The sequence below is a fragment of the Rhinatrema bivittatum genome, chromosome 7 (assembly GCF_901001135.1).
Source record: "Rhinatrema bivittatum chromosome 7, aRhiBiv1.1, whole genome shotgun sequence".
Classification (NCBI taxonomy): domain Eukaryota; kingdom Metazoa; phylum Chordata; class Amphibia; order Gymnophiona; family Rhinatrematidae; genus Rhinatrema; species Rhinatrema bivittatum.
The window spans coordinates 276,266,291-276,292,259 of record NC_042621.1 but is presented as its reverse complement, the minus strand read 5'-3'; the positions used below and the strand labels follow the sequence as shown (position 1 = coordinate 276,292,259).

The 25,969-nt window shown below is 44.6% G+C and overlaps 1 protein-coding gene across 4 annotated transcripts in view; it reads left to right on the top strand.

The window, feature by feature from the left end:
- Nucleotides 1-25,969, top strand: part of NT5C2 (5'-nucleotidase, cytosolic II) — a 284,978-nt gene that overhangs the window by 171,882 nt on the left and 87,127 nt on the right. For 3 of the 4 annotated variants that reach the window (XM_029610287.1, XM_029610290.1, XM_029610288.1), the window contains 4 exons: nucleotides 13,489-13,546; nucleotides 15,497-15,590; nucleotides 24,562-24,615; nucleotides 24,767-24,850. In XM_029610287.1, the coding sequence (XP_029466147.1) occupies nucleotides 13,489-13,546; nucleotides 15,497-15,590; nucleotides 24,562-24,615; nucleotides 24,767-24,850 (290 nt within the window). Of the gene's footprint in view, nucleotides 1-6,978; nucleotides 7,057-13,488; nucleotides 13,547-15,496; nucleotides 15,591-24,561; nucleotides 24,616-24,766; nucleotides 24,851-25,969 lie in introns of those variants that run through there. The other variant, XM_029610289.1, reaches the window with a different exon arrangement.

Genomic DNA, 25,969 nt, shown 5'->3' with positions numbered 1-25,969 from the left:
ATTACACAAAATAGTGTAAAACTCTGAAGTATAACTCTATTTATTCATATATTTCTGAATGCACCATGTGATCGGCAAGTGGTGGTCTGCAGGCGGTACCATCCATACATGAAGTGCATTTGGGAATAACCGGAGATAAGATGGTATTAGTTGCAGGCCCTAGGTTATGAAACTCAATGCCAGAGCCACTCAGCACAATGGTGGATATTAAGGAGTTTAAAAAATATATATTATATATTTATTATATATATTTATTATATATATTTATATAGTCAGAGAATTATAGGAAACAGCATAGACTATGTGCGGCTCAAAGGGTGCAGCAAGAATGGAGGCTTGTTCTGTTTAGATTTATTTATTTATTTAAATTAATTTATATACCGGAGGTTCCTGTATAATATACATATCACCCCGGTTCACAAAGAACAGTAACTATCGCTACAAATAGCGGTTTACATAGAACAGAATAAAATCGGTCCCAGTGACATAGTGAGGGCAAAGGGCCGTCGGCGCCATTTTGATTACTGGCAGCCGACGGCCCACGCCCAGGAGATCGTTCCCGGACCGCTCCTGGACCCCCGCTGGACCACCAGGGACGTTTGGCAGGTCTTGGGGGAGTCAGGAGGGGGGGGGGTTGTTAGATTTTTGTTTGTTTTTTTTATATTCGCTCCATAAGACGCACATACATTTTCCCCCCACTTTTGGGGGGAAAAAAGTGCGTCTTATGGAGCGAAAAATACGGTAGTTCATAAAAGTAGAGATTTTATTGCTGCTTTTCTCACAGGACAAGCAGGATGGTAGTCCTCACAAATGGGTGACATCGAGGATGGAGCCCTGTACGGAAAACTTTTCTGTCAAAGTTTCAACAAGCTTTGACTGACACTGGCACACTGGGTGCACTGAGCATGCCCAGCCTGCAATTATCCCTGTGAGCCACAGGTGTCTCCCTCAGTCTTCTTTTTTCCGCTCTGCAGTCAGCATAGCGGTTGGAGCTCTGTGAGGATTTTTTTTTTTAACTAATTACCTCATGGAAACACTTAACTTTTCACTTCAAAAAACACTTTTCCCTGCACAGGTCTCCCTCCGCGTACGTTTTTACGACGCTCGGTGAGTACTAATTCTTATTTTTCGGTCTGTTTCTGTCACTATCTTAAGGCTGTTAACTGACTGAAGCCTTCCCTTCCCCCATTTTTCAGTTAGCTTTAAACAGCTTGCGAGTATCTCTGTGACACTCTGCTTGCTTATGCTAGTGGGGTAGGGATTTTTTCCTTAACTTTAGGACCTCTGTAGCTTCAAGTCCTTCGTTCCCTGGTACCCTCACGCAGTCGATACCCTATCGCTACACCGGGACCCTCCTAAACCGCCCTGGGCTTTTATATGTCATCAGCGCCCCTCCCCCCACGGTGCCCTGATGCCTTTATCCATGTTTTTTGCTTTTCAGTGCTACCAGGCTTTTTCCTCCTACGCACTGTTTTTTCCTTGGGCTTCCTCGGTGCCGTCCCTACCCGGATGCATGCCATTGACGCACACGCTGTTAGTCACTGCCATGCATACTCGGGTCGCCGCCACCGCTGCCCGAGACACTTTTTAACGATCCCAGGGTCACTTCATCGATGCCACCCCCCCTTTTGGGGATGCCATCGATGCCCCATCCTCCCCACCGATGTCCAGCCCTTTTCCATCGGTGGGCATCGGTGCCACATCGATTCGTCGGTGGGCATCGATGCCGGATGGTCCCCATCGGTGGACATCGGTGCCGGATGGTCCCCATCGGTGGACATCGGTGCCGGATGGTCCCCATCGATGGACATCGGTGCCGGATGGCTTGTCCGTCGATGGCATTGGTGCCGGATGGCCGTCCGTCGATGGCATCGGTGCCAGGTCCTTTTGCATCGATGGACACCGATGCCCAGGTGTTTCATCCATGGGCATCTATGTTAGAATGCATCCATCGAGGGCAGTCGATGCCAGGCTGCTCCCATCGGTGAAATTCGATGCCCAGGTGGGTCCCATCGGTGGGTATCCATGCCGGCTCGATTCCGTGGATGGGCGTTGATGCCAATGCCAGCCTTATGGCTGGCATCGATGCCCATGCCGATTCCAGGACTGGCGTTGATGCCGGGATGGAATTCATCGACTGGGAGATCCATGCCATCGATTCCATACGTGTCCATATCGATGCCACCGACACACGTGTCTGGGGCGCCGATGCCATGTACACTTGGAAATCTGAGTCTGTCCAAATCGATACCGTCAACATCTGTGGCCCTATAGTTGATGCCCGTGGCCATGTCACAAACGGCATAAATGCCCGCCTCCATGCATCGATGCCCTCGACACCTCCGTTTTCCTTCGGTGTCCTTGACGCCCTATTGATTCGACTTCGACTCAGTCGATGCCGGTATCTTTTTCAATAACGGCAATGTTTTTCGATTATTCGATTCCACATCATTTCAAAGATACCTATGCCACTGCTGTCAGTGCCCGTCACTGTCATCATTCTCCTGGCCAGTCATCGACGATTTTTCATACCCATTTTGATGATATCCTCGAAGCCCCTTAGGTTGCCTTCAATATCGTCAATACCGACATAGCACCGCCACATAATACCCTCGCCTCCTCACATTGCTCCACGCTTTGGGTTCTTTTTTAAGCCCCGTATTAGCTTAAGACACTCCATTGTGTCAGGAGCAGAGCAGGCGTGCTGACAGTTCGTCATCGATCGCCTTCCAGGACGACGAGGGCTTCCATCTCAGCGCTGGGGAAAGACCGGGCCGAGCACCGTGGCACCCATCATCGCCGACATCGTGATCGTCCGCCGCTGACGCCATCCAGCACATTGGTGCCATCCTTCTCCAGGCTGGACAACGCTCGGGCAGAGCGACATCACCACTGCCATCAGCACTGTTCCTACAGTTTTGGCAGTCCTTGGTGATCCAGAACTTCCGGATCCAGGTCCGACAGCTTCTGCATTGGCGTCACGACACATCGAGCCGCTGTGACGAGGGAAGGGAACATGAGTTCCGTTAGGGCTCCTCTGTTCCTGGCGTGCCCCACCGTCAAGTGGTGTGGGACTATGGCCATCTGTTACACTTAGCAGTCTAAACGCCACTCACGCCTGGCCTGTCTCCTCTGTACCTGTGCCACCATACCGGGTTTCAGAGCGAGATGGACGTTTACGTCCCCGGCCTTACCCTCGAGGACTCCGGAGACCGTCGGAGTCAACAATCTTCACCGGCTCGTCTTGCGGCGATCCACGTCGGATGGTAAGTACCCGCTTCGGCGGCATTCCCATAGAGTTGTGTTCTCCCATTCGGACCGTGGTTCGAAAAGTTCTGGGTCATGTGCCTTTTAGAACTGTATTAGTGTCACATATCGCTATGTTAGCCACAATATCAGGAGAACCCCTCTATCTTCTTGGGATTGCAGCAGGGCTTCTTCTCTTGTCAGTAACAAGTCCCTGTGCCGACCAATGCTCTGACTCTTGGTTCCCTCCCAACCAAGGTCCAGCTGCATTGGCTGATCTGCTAAACATGAGATTCAGCAACCATTGCCCCATGTACAAGTCCACCTTGAGGCCTGGCCACAGGTCTCAGTGTCTCCTTGTACAGCATACAGAAATGCGGGTACCACTTACCGCTCACACACCTGCAGGAGCCTACATGATATCCTCCATTGGGACACCTCCTGGTCTCCCATCTGGTCAGATATCAGAGCGGCCACCCCACCTTGTACCAAAGTCCCGGTACACTCCCCCAGGCGCTACGAAGTGCAGAGGGGAGAAGGGAGGGGGGTTGGGGAGTTTTAATTGCACTATTCTTTCTTTTAACAGAAAATAGTTACTCTCCGCACATCCTGGACCTAAGAAAATCCAACTTTCTTTAGACGTCATAGGTACAATGGTATCTTTGGTTACCATCACTCCATACTGCAGTAAGTACATTATTTTAATGTTTCTATGTGCTTTATGGTGAGTCAACATTACAACCCCAAGCTCTGCCGCTGGCACCAGCTTCGGTAAGTGAACTGTCTCTTACATCACTGTTGGTGAATGCTGTTTTCTCTGCGGAGTGTAACATCATTCACTTTCCTTGCATAGACTACTGCTAACCACTTTCAGTACATGCAAGGAGCTCTCACTTTTTTCAGGACTCACTATACATTTACTAACTGGGATTACTGTCACTGCCATAAATCCCTTCTGTAACACTTCTGGACACCACAGTCTTAAGACCCTCTTGTCCAGCATGCGCACAGACATTCTGATACATTGTTATATGTCCCTGCGCATATTTTCCATAACCTCAGCCTTTCAACTTTTCATGGTTGGGCTATGGGGTTTCTTCCCACTATGCATTTTTCTCATAATTCAAAACTGCTATGGGTTATATTCAGTGACATTCTATACTCAATGGACCTAAGTGGTTTCATTGCTTTCGTCCCTGATTCTTATCCCAGTTCGAACTAGGACCTAGTCTCCTTCGACTCATGCTCGCAATTCCTTAGGGTTATAAAGTTTCTCCTGAAAGCTGTCAACCCATTATGCATCTATTGCACTCCAGCATAGTTTCTCATAAACTTCCTGGACGTTGCACCCATGAGTTATGCCCTTATGCCTTCCAATACTGCTTTTGCAACAATTCTTTGTGCATACAGACAGACAGCATAGGGACAATGTGCTTTCCAACTCATAAGCACGCATTACCTCTTAGCTGCTCTGCTAGACAGCTGCGCAGCTCTACCCTTGGCCCTTGTTCACTTCATGCGTCCTTGGGCCACATATCTAAGAGATTTAATGAACGCTCTATCAGACCTTCTCCACGTAGGTTCTATCCTCTCGAATGGTCTCAATTACATGTGTACAGGGCAAATCTTTTAACGCTGAGTTTAACTAAACTTTCCTCGGCGTCTGCATCATTCCATACGATGCACAGGTTCTGCTCCCTGCACATGTTTCCTATGCGTTCCCTTAGATGCCTTTTCTTCCATCAAAGGCCTCTTCAATATATCTCTTCTGCTGCCTCTCGTAGCCAGCATTCTTCTAATGTTGAACTGGGATGGGGTTCAGTATTCTTTTCCCCACTCCCTGACTGAGATCAGTATGCTTTCCCATACTTCTCAATCCATCATATCAGTAACCTTTTATTCTCTCACCAGTCAGTCCCAAATCATAGACTTACTGATGTTCTTAGGTTCTGGTAGCGTCACAAAACCTTCTAAACATAAATCTTGCCGTTTAATATGGCAGGCTTTACCTCCTGACACTAAAAAAAAAAAAAAAAAAAAAAAAAAAAGAGGTATTACCCCTTTTACTTTTCCACCATTTTTTCTTACTCCCTCGGATTCTGTTCTCCAGACATCCTCCACATAGATACACCTTTCTCTTAGGAGGTGTATCGTTTTGGGAGTTGGGTTCCCGTTTTCGGTAATCCTCTCTGAGTCGGCTTACCATGGATTATCCACTGATCAAGCCGCCTCTATTTCTCTAATCACGGAATGAACATATATATTCTCCTTATAAGTCTCATACATTCTACGTTTGAGCCTTTCCATTCCTCTCTTCCACAGTTTGGCAAGGGAACTTCTTTCCCTCTTAATGTCATTCCTGCCAGCAGGGTCCGTGAGTTATGCACTCTTTCCATACTCACCTGACTCCGTTCCTCTGCCACTGAGTAGTTCTACGCATTCAACTTTCTATCCTTTTCAGGTAGATGTTGTATCTCCTTTCCTCAGGAAATACTCTATTAATTTTTCCTAACCTCTCTCTCTCGCCCTAGGGAGACACTGGGTTTTCCACATTCCTGGACAGTAATGCTGCGCTTACATTTTATCTACATTGCACTGCATTCCATGTGAATTCCACTTGACTCTTTCCTTCATGCAAGGGTCAAGCTGCTACTTCCAGTGGCCACACAGACCTAATCCTTCTGATTAAGTGGTCTATATTTCCTTTCCTACCAACAAGCAGACATTTCACTACAACACTGTGGGTATCCACATACTGTTGTGTCCGTCTTAGCCTTAACAGCTTCCCTTTGGTTACTGCTGCTTGTACTTTTTTATCAGGTTGCAGCCTGGAGTCCTCTCCATACCTTAGCAGCCTATTATTGCTTACATTTGACTAGCCGGCATGCTCCATGTTTGGCCAGTCCGCCTACTCTTACTTTTTTCAATTCACTACCCAACATCCTTCCACGAACCCATTATGGTGTTGCGGATGCCCTCCGTTCCCATTTCCACCTCAGTCGTTATGCCTTTGCGCATCTGCGGTGTATCTGGTGCATTCCCGGGCATCCTCAGCTCGGTACTCACCCATTTGTGAGGACTACCATCCTGCTTGTCCTGTGAGAAAGCAAATGTTGCTTACCTGATGTAACAGGTGTTCTCGCAGGACAGCAGGATGTTAGTCCTCACGAAACCCGCCCGCCACCCCGCGGAGTTGGGTCTGTATACTTTTATTTTAGTTTCGCTTGCGCTTTTTAGCTATAAGACGAGACTGAGGGAGACACCTGTGGCTCACAGGGATAATTGCAGGCTGGGCATGCTCAGTGCACCCAGTGTGCCAGTGTCAGTCAAAGCTTGTTGAAACTTTGACAGAAAAGTTTTCCGTACAGGGCTCCATCCTCGATGTCACCCATTTGTGAGGACTAACATCCTGCTGTCCTGCGAGAACACCTGTTACATCAGGTAAGCAACATTTGCTTTCTCCTGCCTCGTATTTTCTGTATTGATGGACTGTACCATTTCATTCTCCTGATCTGCAAAGCAGCAGTTATTTAAAATAATAGATCAAATGCACATCAGTGATGGGATTTAAGAGTTTAAATATATCTTGAAAGCTTTGAGAGGGAGTGGGGGGCAGTGCAGCTGGATGGTGGGCTCTTCAGCTGCTTATTTTTCCCTGCAGCCCTTGCCCTGACCCTATTGCACTCACCGCCAACCTGGCCACTCAACATTGGGCAACTCGTATCTTCATATTGGCTGACTGTCTTACAACTGTGGAGCTGTGGCCTGGCAGAGTGAGGTGGCGGACAAGAGGAGGCGAAGCACTGCCAGGTGTGTAAGGAGGATCTACCATCACCTTCCAGATTGCTGCTGTCATGTTTCCTAACAGCAAATCATCCGCATCACCAGTCAGTGATTCACGCTGGGTAGGCGCACACAGCCTACCTTATCAGTGGCACAAGGGACTGGGCATCGTGCTCCTTTTTCTGGAAGAGTGACAAACCAGGTTTATTGTATAGACTAGTTGAACTAAAATATAGATTATGCCATTTGCCACCTCTTGTGATAAAATGTTTTACCATCACTTGAGATCAGGAAAAATGAGGGTTTTGGGCACCATGACTTCACAATTGACAGTTAAAGCTAAAAATTCAGCCTGAACTGTCTCATACACCCAACAGGAATGATTTATTTATTTCTATATTGTTGTTCTGTTAGACAATCACGGCAGTTCACAAAGTTTACATTCATAAATTCAAATACCAATACATGCATAAAATAAAAAATGGTTACTTAACTACAATTTTACCTTTAATCACACATGACTTTATATCAGGCTAGTCTCATGTTGTCAATGGGCTTAATAAGTTTCAAAAGCTATTCTAGATATCCAGTTTTTTAATCCTTTCCTAAAGATTTTAAGATCTTTTTGTATTCTTAAGTCTTCGGGTAGAGAGTTCCACAACTTTGACCCAGCAAATGAAAGTGCTTTATCTCTTACCTCTGAATGATCATTTATGATGATCTTAAGGTCACAAAACAGCGTGAGAAAGTAATTCTAAGAAGTATAGGGTGAGGTATAAGAAGCAGAAAAAATTATAATACCTCTCTACAAACATTGTTGAGATTTCATTGTGAATATTGTCAAGTTCTGGAGGCTATTTCTCCAAAAGGATATAGCTAAAATGAAGGCAGTCTAGAAGAGGGCTTCCCAAAAAGTGAGACTTAAGAATTTCAGTATACTCTAGAGCAGGGGTAGGCAACTTCAGTCCTGGAGTGCCACAAACAGGTCTAGTTTTCAGGATGTCCTTAATGAATATATATGAGATATATTTGCAAACAATGGAGGCAAATATCGTATGCATATTTATTGTGAATATCCTGAAAACCAGACCCCTTTGTGGTACTCTATGACCAAAGTTGCTACCCTTACACTAGAGAAGAGGAAGGAAGAGGAGGATATAGTAGATACATTTAGATATCTCAAAGTTTGGAGGAGGCAAAACCAGTAGAAAGGTGATGATAATGCCTCTCTACTGGTCATTGATATGACCTCACATAGAGTACTGTCCAATTCTGGGGGCTGCACCTCCGAAAGGATATAGATTGAAAAGAGACTGTCCAGAGAAAGGCTACCAAAATGGTGCAGGGTCTTAACAAAAATTCCTATGACATGAGACTTAAAGACCTAACTAACTATAGTATGCCTGGGTGGGGGTTGGACACATTCAGGAACCTCAAAGGTATAAATACACATGAAGCAAATCTTTTTCAGAGTTAAGAAATCTCTAGACTTGGTTTGAGACTTGAAAAAGAGAGACTCAGGAGTAACGGAAAACTATTTCTTTGTGGAAAGCAAGGTGGAGGTAAAAACACTAGTGAAATTAAAGAAAACAAAATAAGCAAAGAGGATCTTTAGTTTTAATGAAGTGAAGGAAAAGCCAGAGATTAAATGGGGTCTAGGATATTGCACCAGGAAGTAAATTGGGCAGAATAAATGAGTCTTCAGTCTTTATCAGTTGTTTGTTCTGTGTATAAATGCATAAAAGGCAAGCATATTGCAGCAGAAATAAATCCTAGAACAAGGAGTCATGATAGACTAAAAGGGGCTAGATTAAGGGGGTACTAGTAATATATCTTTACAGAAAGGGTAGTAGATCTATTGTATAGCTTTCCAGTAGAATAATGGAGGCTAAAACAGTATTAACATAGTAAAGACAGCAGATAAAGTCCAAATGGTCGGTCCAGTCTTCCCAGCAAACTGCATATGGTTGTTACTGCCTCTCCAGGCAGGTTCCCTCATGCATTCTGAAAGGGTAGTAATTGCTGCTCCGTGCAGGTTACCCCCATGCCTTTTCTTAAGGATGGTATTATAATTCAAGAAAATAAAAGATGAGCATAGAAGAGCCTTGGTTGTGGAGAGATAAAGGTAATATCAATACCTGTTCAATGCTTTTTGCAATGCTTTGATCAAATAGGGTCTAGGTATTTGCAGCAGGAAGAGAAAAATGTGGATAGATTAGATGGACCTTGGCAGTCTTTGTCATTGTATTTTTTTCCCGTTTTTCACCTCAGTTATGTATTCTTCTGTTTACTTATCACTTAACTAATAAATCTTAGCATTCAAAGTATACCATAAAGTATTAATAAACAATATTAAAAAAAAATAAAGGGAGAGAAACCACAGGATCAAAAGAAATTACATTTCACAGTGCCACTAGGGGGGGAGAAACAGATCTTCAGCCTATACAGTAGGAAGGCCTCATGGGTGTAAGTCACAGGTTGTACTAGGAAACTGTATGGGATAGAAAGGTACAGAAATTGCTGCATAGAGCTAGGCTTCTGTATTTTGCAGAGACTCCTAATTATGGCTGGTCCTTGTTAAATTGTTGCCATCTTTTCATGTTGTGGACATTTGGGTCTTCATAGTAAAATAAGATTCTAATCTGGCTCCCAGATCCCAAGTTGAATAACACTCATCCATTAACCACCTTGAAGTTAGGATCTGGCTATGACTTTACTATCCGTCATACCTCGGTGTTATCTTCATAAACCTTCAGACTATGAGCATTAAGCCAGTCCACTTCCCTCATAAGATAATTTATCTTTTTCTGCTTACTGGGAACATGATCTGTACATTTGCTAAAATAAATTATTGCAGGTTTAGCGATTTTAAGAATATATCATACTGGGGTCATGTATACATTTAAAAGAAAGAGGGATAATATGGGATCCCTGTGGTGCTCTACAGCATAGCTCCATGAATAAGAAAATAATTTGCCCAATGATATCCTTAATGTCATGTCCAGAAGGAAAGATAAGAACCATTTCAAAACAGTTCCATCAAAGCCTGTTGACTTCATTTAGTCAACCAACAAATTGTTGTTGACCATATTAAAGGTAGTGGACAGGCCTAATTAAAAAAAAAAAAAAAAAAAAAAAAAAAAAAAAGCACTCATCCCTCTATCCCTGTAGAAGTTGTCAGGAAGAGCATAAGAACACAAGCTTGCCATACTGGAGCCCAGTATCCTGTTTTCAACAGTGGCCAATCCAGGTCACAAGTACCTGGCAGGATCCCGAGGGTAGTTAGATTCCAAGATGCTTATCCTAAGAATAAGTAGTGGATTTCTGCAACTCTACCTTAATAATGGTTAATTAACTTTTTCCTCCAGGAACTTGTCCAAACCTTTTTTTAAATGAAGCTACACTAATAGGGGCAGATTTTAAAAATTACGCGCGGGGGGTACATTTGTGCGCGCTACCCAGTGCGCACAAATGTACACCTGATTTTATAACATGCGCGCGCTGACGCGCGCATGTTTTAAAATCCAGGTTCAGCGCGTGCAAGGGGGTGCACACATGCACCTTGCGCGCGCCGAGCCCTAGGGGAGGCCCGATGGAACTTCCCCCCCCCCCACCTTTCCCTCCCTTCCCCTATCTAACCCACCCCCCAGTCCTACCTAAATCCCCTCCCTCCCTTATTTTGTTGAGTTACGCCTGCCGGCACGGCAGGACCCAACATAGGCCCCACCCCACCCATTTTTGCGAGTCCCAGGACATACGCATGTCCCGGGGCTTGTGCACGCCACCGAGCCTATGCAAAATAGGCTTGGTGCGCGCAGGGTTTTTTAAAAAGGGTTACGCGCGTAACCCTTTTAAAATCCGCCACATAGTGTGTACTTATCACTTAACTAATAAATCTTAGCATTCAAAGTATACCATAAAGTATTAATAAACAATATAAAAAAATAATAAAGGGATTGAAACCACAGGATCAAGGGAAATTACATTTCACAGTAACACAGTGCCACTAGGGGGGAGAAACAGATCTTAATGGGCTTATTGCTCAAAGACAAAACCACTGAGACAGATTTGATAAACATGTTGCTGTTCTGTCATACTTTATATTCAGAGTTCGTCATGCAACAGTACACTTTATTTTTGGCCAATTTGACAATAATTAACATGACATACCTAAAGGAGCCCCCATAATAGATGACTTTCTTCTCTGGGATCATTCCAGGATTACCTTGCTCCTAAATGCTGTTATATCTGTGCACTTTGTTGGAAACAGTATTGTGACCATATCCTATGAACTGCCTTACTCTTTAGCCAGAGAGACATTGAGTAACCCACTCAAATCAAAATATTTGGTATAGACAATCTTTGCAAATTTACTACATGCTACAATTGATGGTTACATAACATATGTCCATCATACAACAGAAATATTTATGAAATGTACAGGTAGATGTAAATTAAAGAGGACAGGTTGTTGAAAGAAAAATCCTGAAATTGGAGAAAAGATTAGATTTAAGTTGAGGGTAAAAGAGAAATGAATGAATAGCAGCAGTTGAACACATAGTTGGGAATATCCCATGGAAATGAGCTAATGCTAAAACTGGAGCAGTGCTGTTTGCAGAGCAGAGGTAATGTAATAGAAAATAAGATTCAGAGGACATAGCAATATGCTCACATGGTGCAACACTTAATTATCTAAATATCCAGATTGATGACAAAGAAGGCATTGGATTACTCATGAAAAATTATTTTAAAACTATCTTGGTATAAATTTTGTATTAGTGGGATGCAAGAATACTCACTGTAGCAAACAGATATTGGGCTCTATTTAAAAGCAGAAATCTCAAGAGAAAGACCTGTCATATAAGCCCTCTGGGGAGAGGGAAGTCCCTATTATACTTGAATGTAGCTCACCTAGAGCTACCAATGGAAAGGCGTGAGTTGAATCCACAATAATATTTCAGCTAGGTACACTAAACTCTGTGGTGCTCACATAAGGGAAATGCAACTTAAAATTATGCGTAAAGCCTATTTAACACAAGACTGGCTTTCAGAATGGGTACCTAATCATCTGATGTCTATATCGAATGCAGCATGACTGAGGGAGCTTTGATCTACAGCTTTTACTATTGTGTTTAGAGATTTGTTGCCAAAATATGTTAAACTACTTGGAAAAGTTAATAGGAATTATGTAGGAATGTGCAGAAGCTGTGTGATACATGTATCAACCATTTAAAAAAAAAAATGGGAATAGTGTTTCTGGGAGGATAGCAAGGAAGAAACCTCCACTCTCTAAAAAGTACATTGCTGCTCGCTTCAGGTTTGTCAAAGTGCATTGGATGACCCATAAGACCTCTGGAATAATGTGACTGAAAATTTAAAATTTTGACTCGGTAATGCTATTTTGGTGAAAACCAAATAATTCCATTCAAAGTAAGAACCTCATCCTAACTGTAAAACATGGTGGTGCTCTATTGTATTAAGACCTGGACAACTTGCCATTATTGATAGAACCAAGAGTTCTGCTTTAAATCACAAAAATTGTATAGGAGAATGTCAGGCCATCAATCTGTGATTTGAATTACAAAGCACATCCACCAAATGTGGTAGGTACCTACCCGATTCCTTACTTTGGAGCACAGTGAGATCCCCATCTAGATTTTAAAAGGCTTACCTGGTGTGTCATACCACCTTTTGAGAATATTAAAACTAGATTCTTGAATTTGGGCACAAATGGAGTTACCCTTTGTAATTTGTTACTAGATCTTTTTCCACTGATCAGACTGGCTTACTATATATCCCTTTCCCCCTCACATATTTACCTCTCCTCTGCAAAATGTAGGAGAGAATCAATAGTTTGTGTAAGGGTAAATTAGTCTTCTAGTTGATTTTAGATCCATGTACACATTTCTCAAACTGAAGAGCTAAATGAGACTCATTCATGTTCGTTTGTCCTATGAGGTTAGACCCTTCAGCTTAATATACTGAAAAAAATGAAAAATTCCTACCCTCAGAGGTCTGCATTATGTTAATTGTCAAAATCTTTTCCAACTTTAAGTGATTCTCTTTCTGACTATTCTGGCATACCAACCAAAAAATTTGTCTGGTACAAAAATTTGTGGTGGGTCAGGATCTGTCCCAATGAGGGGTTGTCATTACAGGCAGAAAAGTGACTGAAACAAGATTTTGTAATGTGCTCCTCCTCAACGTATGTGAAACCTGACAAAGGGATGCATCTTGGGAAGGAGTTTTAACTTTTTGATTTTCTAGGGTCCCAGTTATTGAAAAATGTATTTGAAAGTTTATTATATAGCATTTAAAATAAAATACACATAGGGAGTTTGATCTTAAATGATAAAATACCATAAAAGTAGAGAGCCCTAAAATTTCAATTTGTAACTAATGAGAAAAAATGCACTGTTTTTAGCATACAAGCTGACTTGATTTTTGATTTATTTACAGAGACCTACCTTCTGGCTTGCTTAGTAGATTTCTTTACTAATTGTGACAGGTATTCAAGGTAAGTTTGTACTCTTTATTTAAAAAAAAAAAAAAAAAAAAAAAAGATTTATGACAGAAAAAGACCATATCTATCTAGTTTGCCTATCCACACAACTGCTGAACTCTACACACAGCCCCTCTCTCAGAGATCTTCTATGCTTTCTTGAATTACAAAATTGTACTTGTCTCCACCACCTCCATTGGAAGACTGTTCCAAGCATCCACCACCTGTTTAGTAAAAAAAATAACAAACCAAAAAACCCCAAAACTTCCTTAAATTACTCCTTAGTCTACCCCTTTCATTTTCATCTCATGACCCCTCATTCCAGAGCCTCTTTAAGAACATAAAAATTGCCATACTGGTCAGATAAAGGGTCCATCAAGCCCAGCATCCTGTTTTCGACAGTGGCCAAACTAGGCATCAAGAACCTGGCAATTACCCAAACACCAAGAAGATCCCATGCTACTGATGCAATTAATAGCAGTGGCTATTCCCTAAGTAAACTTGATTAATAGCAGTTAATGGACTTCTCCAAGAACTTATCCAAACCTTTTTTTGAACCCAGCTACACTAACTGCACTAACGACATCCTCTGGCAACCAAATTCCAGAGCTTAATTGTGCGTTGAGTGAAAAAGAATTTTCTCCGATTAGTCTTAAATGTGCTACTTGCTAACTTCATGGAATGCCACCTAGTCCTTCTATTATCAGAAAGTGTAAATAACCGATTCACATCTACTCGTTCAAGACCTCTCATGATCTTAAAGACCTCTATCATATCCCCCCTCAGCCGTCTCTTCTCCAAGCTGAACAGCCCTAACCTCTTCAGCCTTTCCTCATAGGGGAGTTATTCTATCCCCTTTATCATTTTGGTTGCCCTTCTCTGTACCTTCTCCATCACAATTATATATTTTTTGAGATGCGGCAACCAGAATTGTACACAGTATTCAAAGTGCAGTCTCACCATGGAGCGATACAGAGGCATTATGACATTTTATTAACCATTCCCTTCCTAATAATTCCTAACATTCTGTTTGCTTTTTTGACTGCTGCAGCACACTGAGCCAACGATTTTAAAGTATTATCCAATATGATGCCTAGAACGTTTTCCTGGGTGGTAGCTCCTAATATGAAACCTAACATCGTGTAACTACAGCACGGGCTTTTTTTCCCTATATGCAACACCTTGCACTTGTCCACATTAAATTTCATCTGCCATTTGGATGCCCAATCTTCTAGTCTTGCAAGGTCCTCCTGTAATTTATCACAGTCTGCTTGTGATTTAACTACTCTAAATAATTTTGTATCATCCGCAAATCTGATAACCTCACTCGTATTCCTTTCCAGATCATTTATATATATATTGAAAAGCACCGGTCCAAGTACAGATCCCTGAGGCACTCCACTGTTTACCCTTTTCCACTGAGAAAATTGACCATTTAATCCTACTCTCTGTTTTCTGTCTTTTAGCCAGTTTGTAATCCACGAAAGGACATCGCCTCCTATCCCATGACTTTTTTTTATTTTCTTATAAGCCTCTCATGAGGGACTTTGTCAAACGCCTTCTGAAAATCCAAATACACTACATCTACCGGTTCACCTTTATTCACATGTTTATTAACCCCTTCAAAAAAAATGAAGCAGATTTGTTAGGCAAGACTTCCCTTGGGGTAAATCCATGTTGACTGTGTTCCATTAAACCTATATGCTCTATGATTTTGATCTTTAGAATAGTTTCCACTATTTTTCCTGGCACTGAAGTCAGGCTCACTGGTCTATAGTTACCCGGATCACCCTTGGAGCCCTTTTTAAATATTGGGGTTACATTGGCCACCCTCCAGTCTTCATGTACAATGGATGATTTTAATACACCTGCTCTTCTCCCCTGACTCTCCCGTTTGTGATTTGCAGCATGTTACTTATCTGGTCTCCTTGCTCAGTAGTTTATTTGCCTTCATTCTCACTGCAGTTGTGAAGCAGGCTTTAAGGATGGGGATCTTTTCATGTCCTTCAGAAGTATGTTTCAGGATGTCAGAGATGCAGTTGATTGGGTCCATTATAAGGTAATGTACTTTTTAATATCCCATATTCACACCAGATCATGCTTATATTTTTTAAAATAAAGTGATTTTGTTTTGTGAGATGTCTGCCATCTAGTGAGCAATTGTCCTCACAAGTTTTAAGCATAATGATAAACTGGAATTTTGCATTCTTTAGATGATTTTTTTATAATTGAGCCAGCAAAATAATTTTGAAAGATTTATTTTTCTTTACAGATCCAATTAAAAAAAATCGCTACCTTAAAATCGTTTTCCTGTGAATGATATAGTGACAGACGCTGTATCTCTTTGAAATTTTTGTGTATTCTATATGTGCATACTGTTCTTTATTAGACAACAAAATCTCTTATTTTTGTGTACATACAGTGCTGAGAAAGTTTGTAAACCCCTCTAGGATGGTCTGTTTTTTAGCACAGTTTATTTTGAAAAGATGATTAGAAATTAAACTAAACCCTGATGAGAAAGAGAGAGAGCCCCATTGAAATAAATAGCTCAGACAAAAAGTATTTATTTTGATTTATGCAACAAAAAGATTCAACAATAAGTATCCTTGTGTGAAAAAGTATGTTAACCCTTCATTCAGTAATTGGTACCATGTCCTTGAGCAGCAGTAACTTCAACTAAACATTTCATGTAACCATTGATCAGTCTTTCAGTGCCCTTGAGGAATTTTGGCCTATTCTTCAATCAGAACTGTTTTAGTTCTGGCATTTGAGGATTTCCTTGCATGAACAGCTCACTTTCGGTCTTGGCACAACATTTTGTAAGGTTTACTTCAGGACTTCGACTTGGCCAATCCAAAACACAAAATCTCTTCTTTAGTTCTTCAAGTACATCTACTACAGACTATTTATGGGTCATCTTGCTACATGACCCACTTTTGACTTATCTTCAACTTTTGGACAGATGGCCTAAATATCTAACTAGATAAATGAAGCTTGATCGACGTGCCGCAAATGCGCAGTAGAGAGCAGCTCTACCGCGCATGCGAGCACGTCGGTTAGAGCGTGCCTGTTAAAAATGGCACTGGAGGAGCAGTAGCGGCGGGGCAAAGAGCAGGAGCGGCGGCACGAGAATAATAATGGTGCTGGGAGGAGCGGAGGCGCGAGGGAGGGACGGACGGACGGATGCCCCCCCCCCCCCCCCCCCGGAGATCTTCCGAGGAGGGAGGGGGAGTGACTGAGGGGAGGAGGGAGGGGGGAGAGAGGAGTGACTGAGGGGGAGGGAGGGGAGAGTGGGGGAGGTGGGAGGGAGAATGAGGGGGAAGGAAATGAACCAAAAAAAATGTTTATGTAGCCCATTATTACGGGCTTAACGGCTAGTTCTAATGTAAAGCAGAATGTATGGTTCCATCAATGCTGGCAAGATGTCCAGGCCCTGGTGCAGCAAAGTAGCCCATATGATACCTTCACCACCATGATTGACATTCAAGATGAGTCTTGTTTTGAAAGGCAGTGCTTGGTTTTTGCCAAACAAAACATAAGTGATTGTAAGTGAAACGTTTTGATTTATGACTCATCTTTTCAGAGAATATTACAGAAGTCTTGTGGGTCATCCAGATGTTCTTTAATGACCTAGAGGCAAGCAGCAATGTTCTTTTTAGAGAGCAGAGGTTTCTCCCTAGATGTCCTCCCACAAACATTCCTATTCAGTTTCTTTCCTGATGGTTAACACATGGGCCCTCCCATCAGCCTCAGTGAGAGGCCTACAGATCTTTAGATGCTAGTCTGGGTTCTTTGTGACTTTGTGGATGATTTTTTCGGTTTACTCTTTGGGTGATCTTGGCAAGATGATTGCTCCTGAGCAGAGTCACTTTAGTCTTCAGTATTTTCCATTTGTAGACTGAAAGTATGTGGATGAAGCACCGAATGTTTAGAAATGGTGTTGTAACTCTTTCCAGACTGAGAAGCATCAACTATTCTTTTTTGAAGGTCGTCTGAAATTTCTTTTGATTGTGGCATAAGTTCCCACGAACTGTTTATGGTAAAGACCAAACTCAAAACATTTTGGACCTTAATATAGGATAGGATGCCAAAACTCAGTTGTGCAGATTTTTTTCTGCTGGTTGGTTTACATGTTGCCCAGTTGCTTAAGCACCTGATTATAATTAGCCAATTAATTGTGCTAAGGAAGGTAGGGATTCACCTATCCTTTCACCAACATTGATTTTTAATTTGTTTTATTGTTCTTTCTTTATACATTGTGTCTCAAACACAGAAATGTTTAATTTATACCCTTTTTTTTGTTGCATGAAAAAACTGGTTTCAGTTAAACAAGAGTATTATGGTAAAAACTTGTAATTATCATTCTCCTTGGGGTTCACAAACATTCTCAGCACAATAGATACCAGTTTGTCCCACCTGAAACTAGCAGTTTTATTGGAGGGGAGGGAAGCTGTGTATTCTTAATATTTATATCTGTTTTGGTTTCTAGTATAATGAAAAAAGGCTTCATGTAGCACATACCTGAAGTTATATTGTCTATTTTATTTGTGTAATGTTATTAGTGTTCAGGATAATTCACATGGTCAATAGTTTTCTCCTGGGACAAGCAGGATGGTAGTCATCAGATATGGGTGACACCATCAGATGGAGCCCGGCATGGAAAACCTCTGACAAAGTTTCTAGAACTTTGACCAGGCGCACTGAGCATGCCCAGCATGCCACTATCCACGCTTCCATGCGGGGTCACCCTTCAGTCTCCTCTTTTTCGCGGAGCTGTTTGCCTCATGGTTTTTTGGAGCTCTAGTCTTTTCTTGGTATTTTTCTGCGCTGGGTCCCCCTTCCCCCATCGGAGCTTCAGGGTGCCGTGGTAATTTTTTTGTACCTTCTGTGTGATTGATTCCCGACTGTGCCATTCTTGGTATCTGCTGGTCATCGACAGCTCGCCAGCTCTTTTTTATGGCGTCAAGTTTTCGCTGGTATCCGCGGACCATGTTCATCATGGATCTGCATGATGTTTGCATTCTCTGCCTGGGGGCATCGCACGATGTGCAGGGGTGTCATCTTTGCGACCAAATGACCCCCAACGGTTGTCGAGCACGACTTGATAAAATAGACAAACTCTTTGGGTCAAACAAATCTGACCCTTCGACTCCAGAGTCAGGTGCATCTACTCCCATGGCCAGTGGGGAACTGATGAAGCTGCTTCCCTCTGTGCCCACTCCCCTTTGGCGCCCTCATGTGAGCACGGTTCGGGAGATAGGCAGTCTCCAGCATAGTCGCATTCAAGAGCCTCAGGATCATCTCCATCCTCAGTGCCGAGGAAAGACCGAGCAGAGTACTGTGGGAAACCTCGGAAGCATCGGCACTGGTCACCATAATCACACGGTGCCATCCTCTGGGCATCCCTGGGGTTCTCCGTGATGCCCCCAAAGCAACCCTGGGGAGAGAAGGCATCGACCTCCATCATACCTGGGAGTCCTGAATATTCTCCACAGACATTGGTGCCGGGTACTAAGCCACTCTGGGGAGGCTCTAGTGATGCCTTGTCCTGCTCCTCCTCCCTCCATCCTTGCTTCGGAAGACTTCCAGGAGGAGCTGGACTGCAGGATGCAACAGGTGGTGCTCCGAGCCCTTCAGGGCATGGAGCCGCCAGCTCCAACAGTGCCCCCAGTATCAGAGCCTGCCCCTGCAATGCTAGCACCACTGCTCGAGCAACTCTACATCCTCTTGTGGGTTCTGCCCATGCAGCCACCACTGGCGACCAGGGGTCCCTTGATGCTCCAGTGGCTGCTAAGTCCTCCTCCATTCGGAGTCATCCCCATTATGGGTTCCTCAGAGGAGAATGATGCTTTCCATCCGGGGGCACCATCAGTGCCAGTACCATGCGCACTCTTGCCTGGTCCAGTTCCCAGTGCCTTGGGGCCCCCGGTGCTTTCGAGGTCATTGGTGCCGTCGGTGCCTTTGGCTCCGAGGCCGGGGGTCTCAGGCAGGGACCTTTCTCGGGGCGCCCCGGGAACTTCAGTGAGGAGGAGGCTCCATATGATCCGTAGGGAGAAGATACCTCTGAGTCTTCCTCGCTGGAGACATCCCCTTGGATCCATCGCCTCCGGATGAGAGGCATAGATCCCCACCAGAGGATCTTACCTATGCGGGCTTTGTCCCAGCTATGGCTGTCTGTCTCCTTCCAGCTTCTGGAGGAGGAGGACTCCAGTCATAAAATGCTGGAGGTTGTCCAGTTCGTAGATGCCCCAAAGGAGGTGCTCGCTATCATTCATGATATTTTCATAGAATTGCTCCTTATAATGTGAGAGCACCCAGTCTCTATACTACCAGTGAACTGTAAGGTAGACTCACTCTTCCTTATCCAACTGGCCTTAGGTTTTGAGAGGCGCCAGCTCCCACACCAGTCAGTGGTGGTGGAGGCTGTCCTCAAAAAAGCCAAATGCCTCCCATACCCATGCTTCGGTACCTCCAGGTTGGGAACACCAGGCTGCAGATGCCCTGGGTAGGAAGATGTATCAGGGTGAGATGTTGATCGCCCGGATCGCCTCCTACCAGATTTATATGACCCAGTACACTCACAACCTCTGTAAGCAGGTCCAGGAGGAGGTAGGTGAACGCCTTCCCCAGCAACAGCAGGAAGCCCTCCTGGCCTTTGTCCAGCAAGGCCTCGAGTGCAGCAAACATGAGGTGCATTCCACCTATGTTGCTTTTGAGACTGCGGCTCAGGTAGCGGTGGTGGGTGTTGGGGCTGTGGGCTAGCATGGCTCCGAGCAGCAGACCTCCAATTGGAGGTCCAGGACAAGCTTGCTGACCTGCTCTGTACTAGGGAGAACTTGTTTGGGGACAAGGTGCAGGATGCTCTGGTTCAGCATCTGCCTGTACTTCGGACCCTTCCATCTCTTTTCAGAAGTCCTCACGTCAGGGCAGCAGAAGGTCATTTTATCACCAGAGGAAATATTATCCTCCTGCCCTATGTACCTGCATGTCACAAGGGAATTCTAGGGGCCGCTTTCAACAACAGCGAACTCCCAGACCTCAGCCAGCTCCCCAGCAAAGCCCCGCCAAGGGGTTTTGACTGGTCCCAAGGGAGCATAAGCTCAGTACCCGTACCCTCAGCCTTGACGCCCGCGGTCAGAGGTCAGCTACAGTCCTTCCAGGACCAATGGCCACAGATCACCTCAGACCACTGGGTCCTATCCATAATCCGTCGAGGGTAGCAGTTGAATTTCCTGAGTGTCCCATAGGACTCTCCTCCCTGTTCGTCGTGGGGCTAGACCCCACATCAGGAGGTTCTTTGAACAGAGTTCTCTGCCCTGTTAATGGAGTAAGTGGCAAAACCTGTTCCCAAAGGTCAACAAGAACAGGGATTCTACTCCAAATACTTCCTGATTCCAAAGAAAACAGGGGAGGTACGCCCCATCTTAGACCTGAGGGCCTTGAACAAATAACTATAAAGAGAAAAGTTCAAGATGGTCTCGCTGGGCACCCTGATTCCCCTCCTGCAAAGAGGGGACTGGCTTTGCTCTCTTGACCTAAAGGACACCTGTGCCCACATAGGAATCTCCCCTGATCACAGGAGGTACCTATGATTTCTGGTAGGCGACAATCACTTCCAGTACAAGGTATTGCCATTTGGCCTGGCCTTGGCCCTGTGTGTTTTCACCAAGTACTTGGCAGTCGTGGGGGCACACCTTCGTTGTCTAGGGGTGCATGTCATCCCCTACTTGGATGATTGGCTGGTCAAGGCGGCCACACACGAAGGGGCGCTTCATTCCCTCAACTTGACCACACAGCAGCTAGAATCCCTCAGATTTGTCATCAATTATCCGAAGTCCCACCTTGTTCTGTCAACCAGTTGAATTTCATCAGAGCCCACCTGGATATGACCCAAGGCCAGGCTTTCCTTCCTCACAACCAAGTGCTTGCTGTAGCGTCTCTGGCAAGGTTGGTCTGCTGCAACCGATTGCTGCCGGCCCGCCTCATGCTTTGGTTGTTGGGTCACATGGCTGCCTCTGTCCATGTCATCCCTTTGGCTCACTTGCACATGCGAAAGCTCAATGGACTCTGCGGTCGCAGTGGCGCCAAGCCTCCCAGAACCTCAGTGTGCGGGTGTGTATCATACCTCCCCTCCAGGTCTCCCTGTCCTGGTGGTAAATTCTGCCCAACCTGGAGTGGGGGGTTCCCTTTCAGACCCTTCCATGCCAGATTGTGCTCACTACGGATGCTTCCACTCTGAGCTGGGGTGGACACATGTGGACGGCCTCTGCACACAAGTTCGCTGGTCAATCCAGGAGGCTTTGTGCGATCAGGTATGTGCTCTGGGCATTCCGGTATCGCCTATCCAATCAAGTGGTCCTGGTCCAGAACAACAACCAGGTAGTGATGTGGTACATCAACAAGCAAGGGGGTACCAGGTCACTCCTCCTCTGCTAGAAAGCTGTCCAAATTTGGTCCTGGGCCCAGTCCCAGGGAATTCTGCTCCAGGTGGTGTACTTAGTGGGGTCAGAGAATGTGATGGCAGATCGCTTGAGCCGAGTGTTCCATGATCTCTTTGCCTCCCCCTACAATATAAAAGTGAGCAACTTCTGTTTCCTCCACTGGGGAACCAGGAGACCAGCCTCAGATGCCTTTGCCCACCATTGGGGCAAAGGCCGTCTGTATACATATCCTCTGCTTCTGCTGGTGTTAAACTCTCCGGAATCTCCAGCAGGACAGGGACCATGACTTTCGAAGGCCCCAGTGGCCGAGTCAGGCTTGGTTCCCAGTTCTTCAGAACCTCTCTGTCAGGGAACCGATCAGTCTAGGGACCTCCCCCGACCTGATCACACAGGATTGAGGCAGGCTGTGCCATCCTAACCTCCAGGCACTGTCTCTGACAGCCTGGATGTTGAGAGGATATTCCTGCAGTCCCTTGACCTCTCTGAGGACTTGTCTCTGGTCCTGGTACATTCTCTAAAGCCATCCACCAGGAAGTCATACATTTTGAAGTGGAGGAGGTTCTCCATTTGGTGTGGGAGTCATGGCTTGGATCCATTCACTTGTCCTACTCACAAGTTGTTGGACTACTTGCTATCCCTTTCCAATGCTGGTCTGAAAACCAGCTCGGTTAGAGTGTACCTCAGTGCTATCGGGGCCTACCATCATGAGGTGGATAATTCACCAATTTCCATGCATCCTGTGGTGAGCAGGTTCATGCATGGTTTACTTCAGCTGAAACCTCCCCTGCGGCCTCCTTTTGTGTCTTTGGATCTCAGTATATTTCTAGTTTGTCTCATGCGAGATCTCTTCGAGCCATTGCGTACCTGTGAGTTGAAGTACCTGATATAGAAGGTTATCTTCCTGATTGCAGTTCCTTCAGCACACAGAGTTAGTGAGCTTCAGGTGTTGGTGACATATCCACCTTAGACAAGCTTTTTCCATGACAGGGTGATGCTTCCACCCTGCTTCCTGCCTAAGGTAGTGACTGAGTTTCATCTTAACTAGTCAATTGTCTTACCTACCTTTTTTCCCCAGGCCGCATTCTCACCACAGTGAGTGGGCTCTACACAAGCTGGAGTTGCAAAAGAGCCTTGGCTTTCTCTCTAGAGAGAACAGCAGGCTACTGCTAATCCACGCAACTCTTGATCTCCTTCGATAAGAACAGATTGGGAGTTGTGATCACCATGCACACGTTATCCAACTGGCTGGCGGATTGTATTTCCTTCTGTCTTGTGCAGGCAGGCCTTCAGCTTGGAGGCCATGTCAAGGCTCATTCTGTCCATGCCATGGTGTGTTCGATAGCCCATCTGCATGCAGTTCCCATGGCCGACGTTTGCAAGGCGGCAACGTGTAGTTCCCTCCAAAGGTTTGTAGCCCATTACTGTTTAGATAGAGATAGCCGTAAGGACGGCAAAGTTGGTCAAACTGTCCTGTGGAACCTCTTTCAGTAAGAAACAACCCAACTCTTCCTGCCTGGCACCCACTTTTTCAGGGCAGGCTTCTCCCTAGATTTTCCACATCACCGCAGTTTTTGCGTCTGTTAGCGCTACGTTTGGTGGCTGTGGATCTATATCAGTTTGGGGGTAGCCTGCTACATAGTATTAACCCATGTGTTAGGACTACCATCCTGCTTGTCCTAGGAGAAAGCAGAGTTGCTTACCTGTAATAGGTGTTCTCCTAGGACAGCAGGATGTTGGTCCTAAAGAAACTCGCCCACCACCCTGCAGAGTTGGGTTTCTACTATGTTTGTTTTATTTTTTCATAATACTATGTTACGAGACTGAAGGGGGGACCCTGTGTGAACGCATGGATAGTGGCATGCTGAGCATGCTCAATGAGCCTAGTCAAAGTTCTAGAAACTTTGAGTGAAGCTTTCCATGCCTAGCTCCATCTGATGATGTCATCTATGTGTGCGGACTAACATCCTGCTGTCCTAGGAGAACACCTGTTACAGGTAAGCAACTCTGCTTTACCCAACATTGAAGTCAAATAAGTTAATTTGTTCAAGGTCACACAGTAACTGATGGAGGAACTCAACCAAGATATTCCAGTTCGCAGGTCTGTGTAGAACACTACTATACTGCCAGCACATGCTGCTTTAGTGAACTCTTGCTCAAAAAATGTTAGTCTGACAAAAATGTTTGGTACTTCAGAAGCTCAGTTATAAGATCTTTTTAATTGAATCCAAATATGAAATTCCTACTGCATGCTGTAGGGCATCCATTTGCTAAATGGAATATTTTTCTAGAAAGTGTTTCTTTGTTTTGATTAAGCTAACTACATTGAGTTTAAATTAATTCAAATGTATATAATTTGACGATTCTTTTGTATATTTTTCTTGTGTGTACCTGAGAACATTTCCCCACTCCTGTAAACTATAACTCAGTATTGTTTCTTTTTTCACTTTGTTTTACCAGATCTTGCAGTTCTGTGATTTTCATGTGCTCTCATTGCATTAAATTGTTTTACAATAAAGATATGAGAAAATAGAAATAATGTGAGGTAATCTGCACATCTTAGAATTAACTGCATTTTATCTTATATCTCAGGGATCCCTCAAGGAAAAGACAGTGGAAAATTTGGAGAAATATGTGGTTAAAGATGTAAGTCTGGGCTATGTTTTAGCTCCTATACATTAGTGTACATTAGAAGGAAAGGTATTTGTTCATTTGTTTTTCATTTCTGTTTCAGTATTGTGACATGGTCAAACTGAATTTCACATTATTCACACTTAAGTATGCTATTCCCTTTTAGGCAAAGCTGCCTTTGCTCCTGAGTCGTATGAATGAAGTTGGGAAGGTATTTCTCGCTACCAATAGTGACTATAAATATACTCACGTAAGTGTTAAATATTCTTGCCATTTATCAAGAATTTCAAATACAATCTGTTTGTTTGGTTTTTTTTTTTTTGGGGGGGGGGGGGGTGTGGAATTAACTGATTTCCTAGCATGTAGACAGATGGGTTCAGCCCAGTGGGTTATGCACCTCTACCAGCAGATGGAGACTAAGCAAAATGACATCACTGTATATATACACTTGACAGCCTGCCAATATTCTCCATCTCCAGCAGATGGTGGATGTGCATTTCCCTACTGGGGATTGCTTTAGATTTTGGAAGGAGAAATAAAAGGAAAAATAATTTGCCCTGTTCTCCTGGGGTGATAACAAATGGACCCTCCCCCAGTTGAGAATTTCTCAGGTGATTTCTGTGTTTTCCTAGGACAAGCAGGATGGTAGTCCTCAGACATGAGTGACGACATCAGATGGAGCCTGGCATGGAAAACTTTTGTCAAAGTTTCTAGAACTTTGACTGGCACACTGAGCTTGCACTGCATGCCACTATTTGCACAGCCATGCAGGGTCCCGCTTCAGTCTCTTTCCTTCCGGGGTGCAGTTGCCTTCTTGTAGTGGAGCTCTGCTCTGTTCTCAGAGTTCTTTGTTGTTTTCTTGCGTTTTTTTTCGCCGCCTTCACTTGGGGTCCCCCTTCCCTGGTTCCCTTCCTAGTCAGTAGTGCAGCTGGTAAGTTTTTCCTTTCTTGCAGTCAGTTCCATGGTTTTTTGGTGTCTGTGTCCACCAGCATCGTTTGTTTTTCCAGCTTGAGGCATGGCCTCCTCTGGGTTTCGTCGAGGCCCCCCCAGTACCCATGGACCATGTCTTTGACTGATCCGCATGAAGTCTGTGTTCTTTACCTTGGGGCATTGCAGGAGGTCCAGGGTTGCTGGTTTTGCGACCAGATGACTCTGAAAGGTCGTCGGGCGCTGTTAGCTTTTTGGCTCCAAGAAGTCTGGGCCCTCCACACTGGCATCAGGCGCATCAATGTCGTGGGATTGAGGGCAACCTATGGACACCAAACCATCAAGTTCCCCCTCCGGATAGGGGTGCTGGAGATCAACCGCTGTCTGTGTCCTCGTATTCCAGGACGTCTGATTCCTCACCCTGGGCCCTGGGAAAAGACCA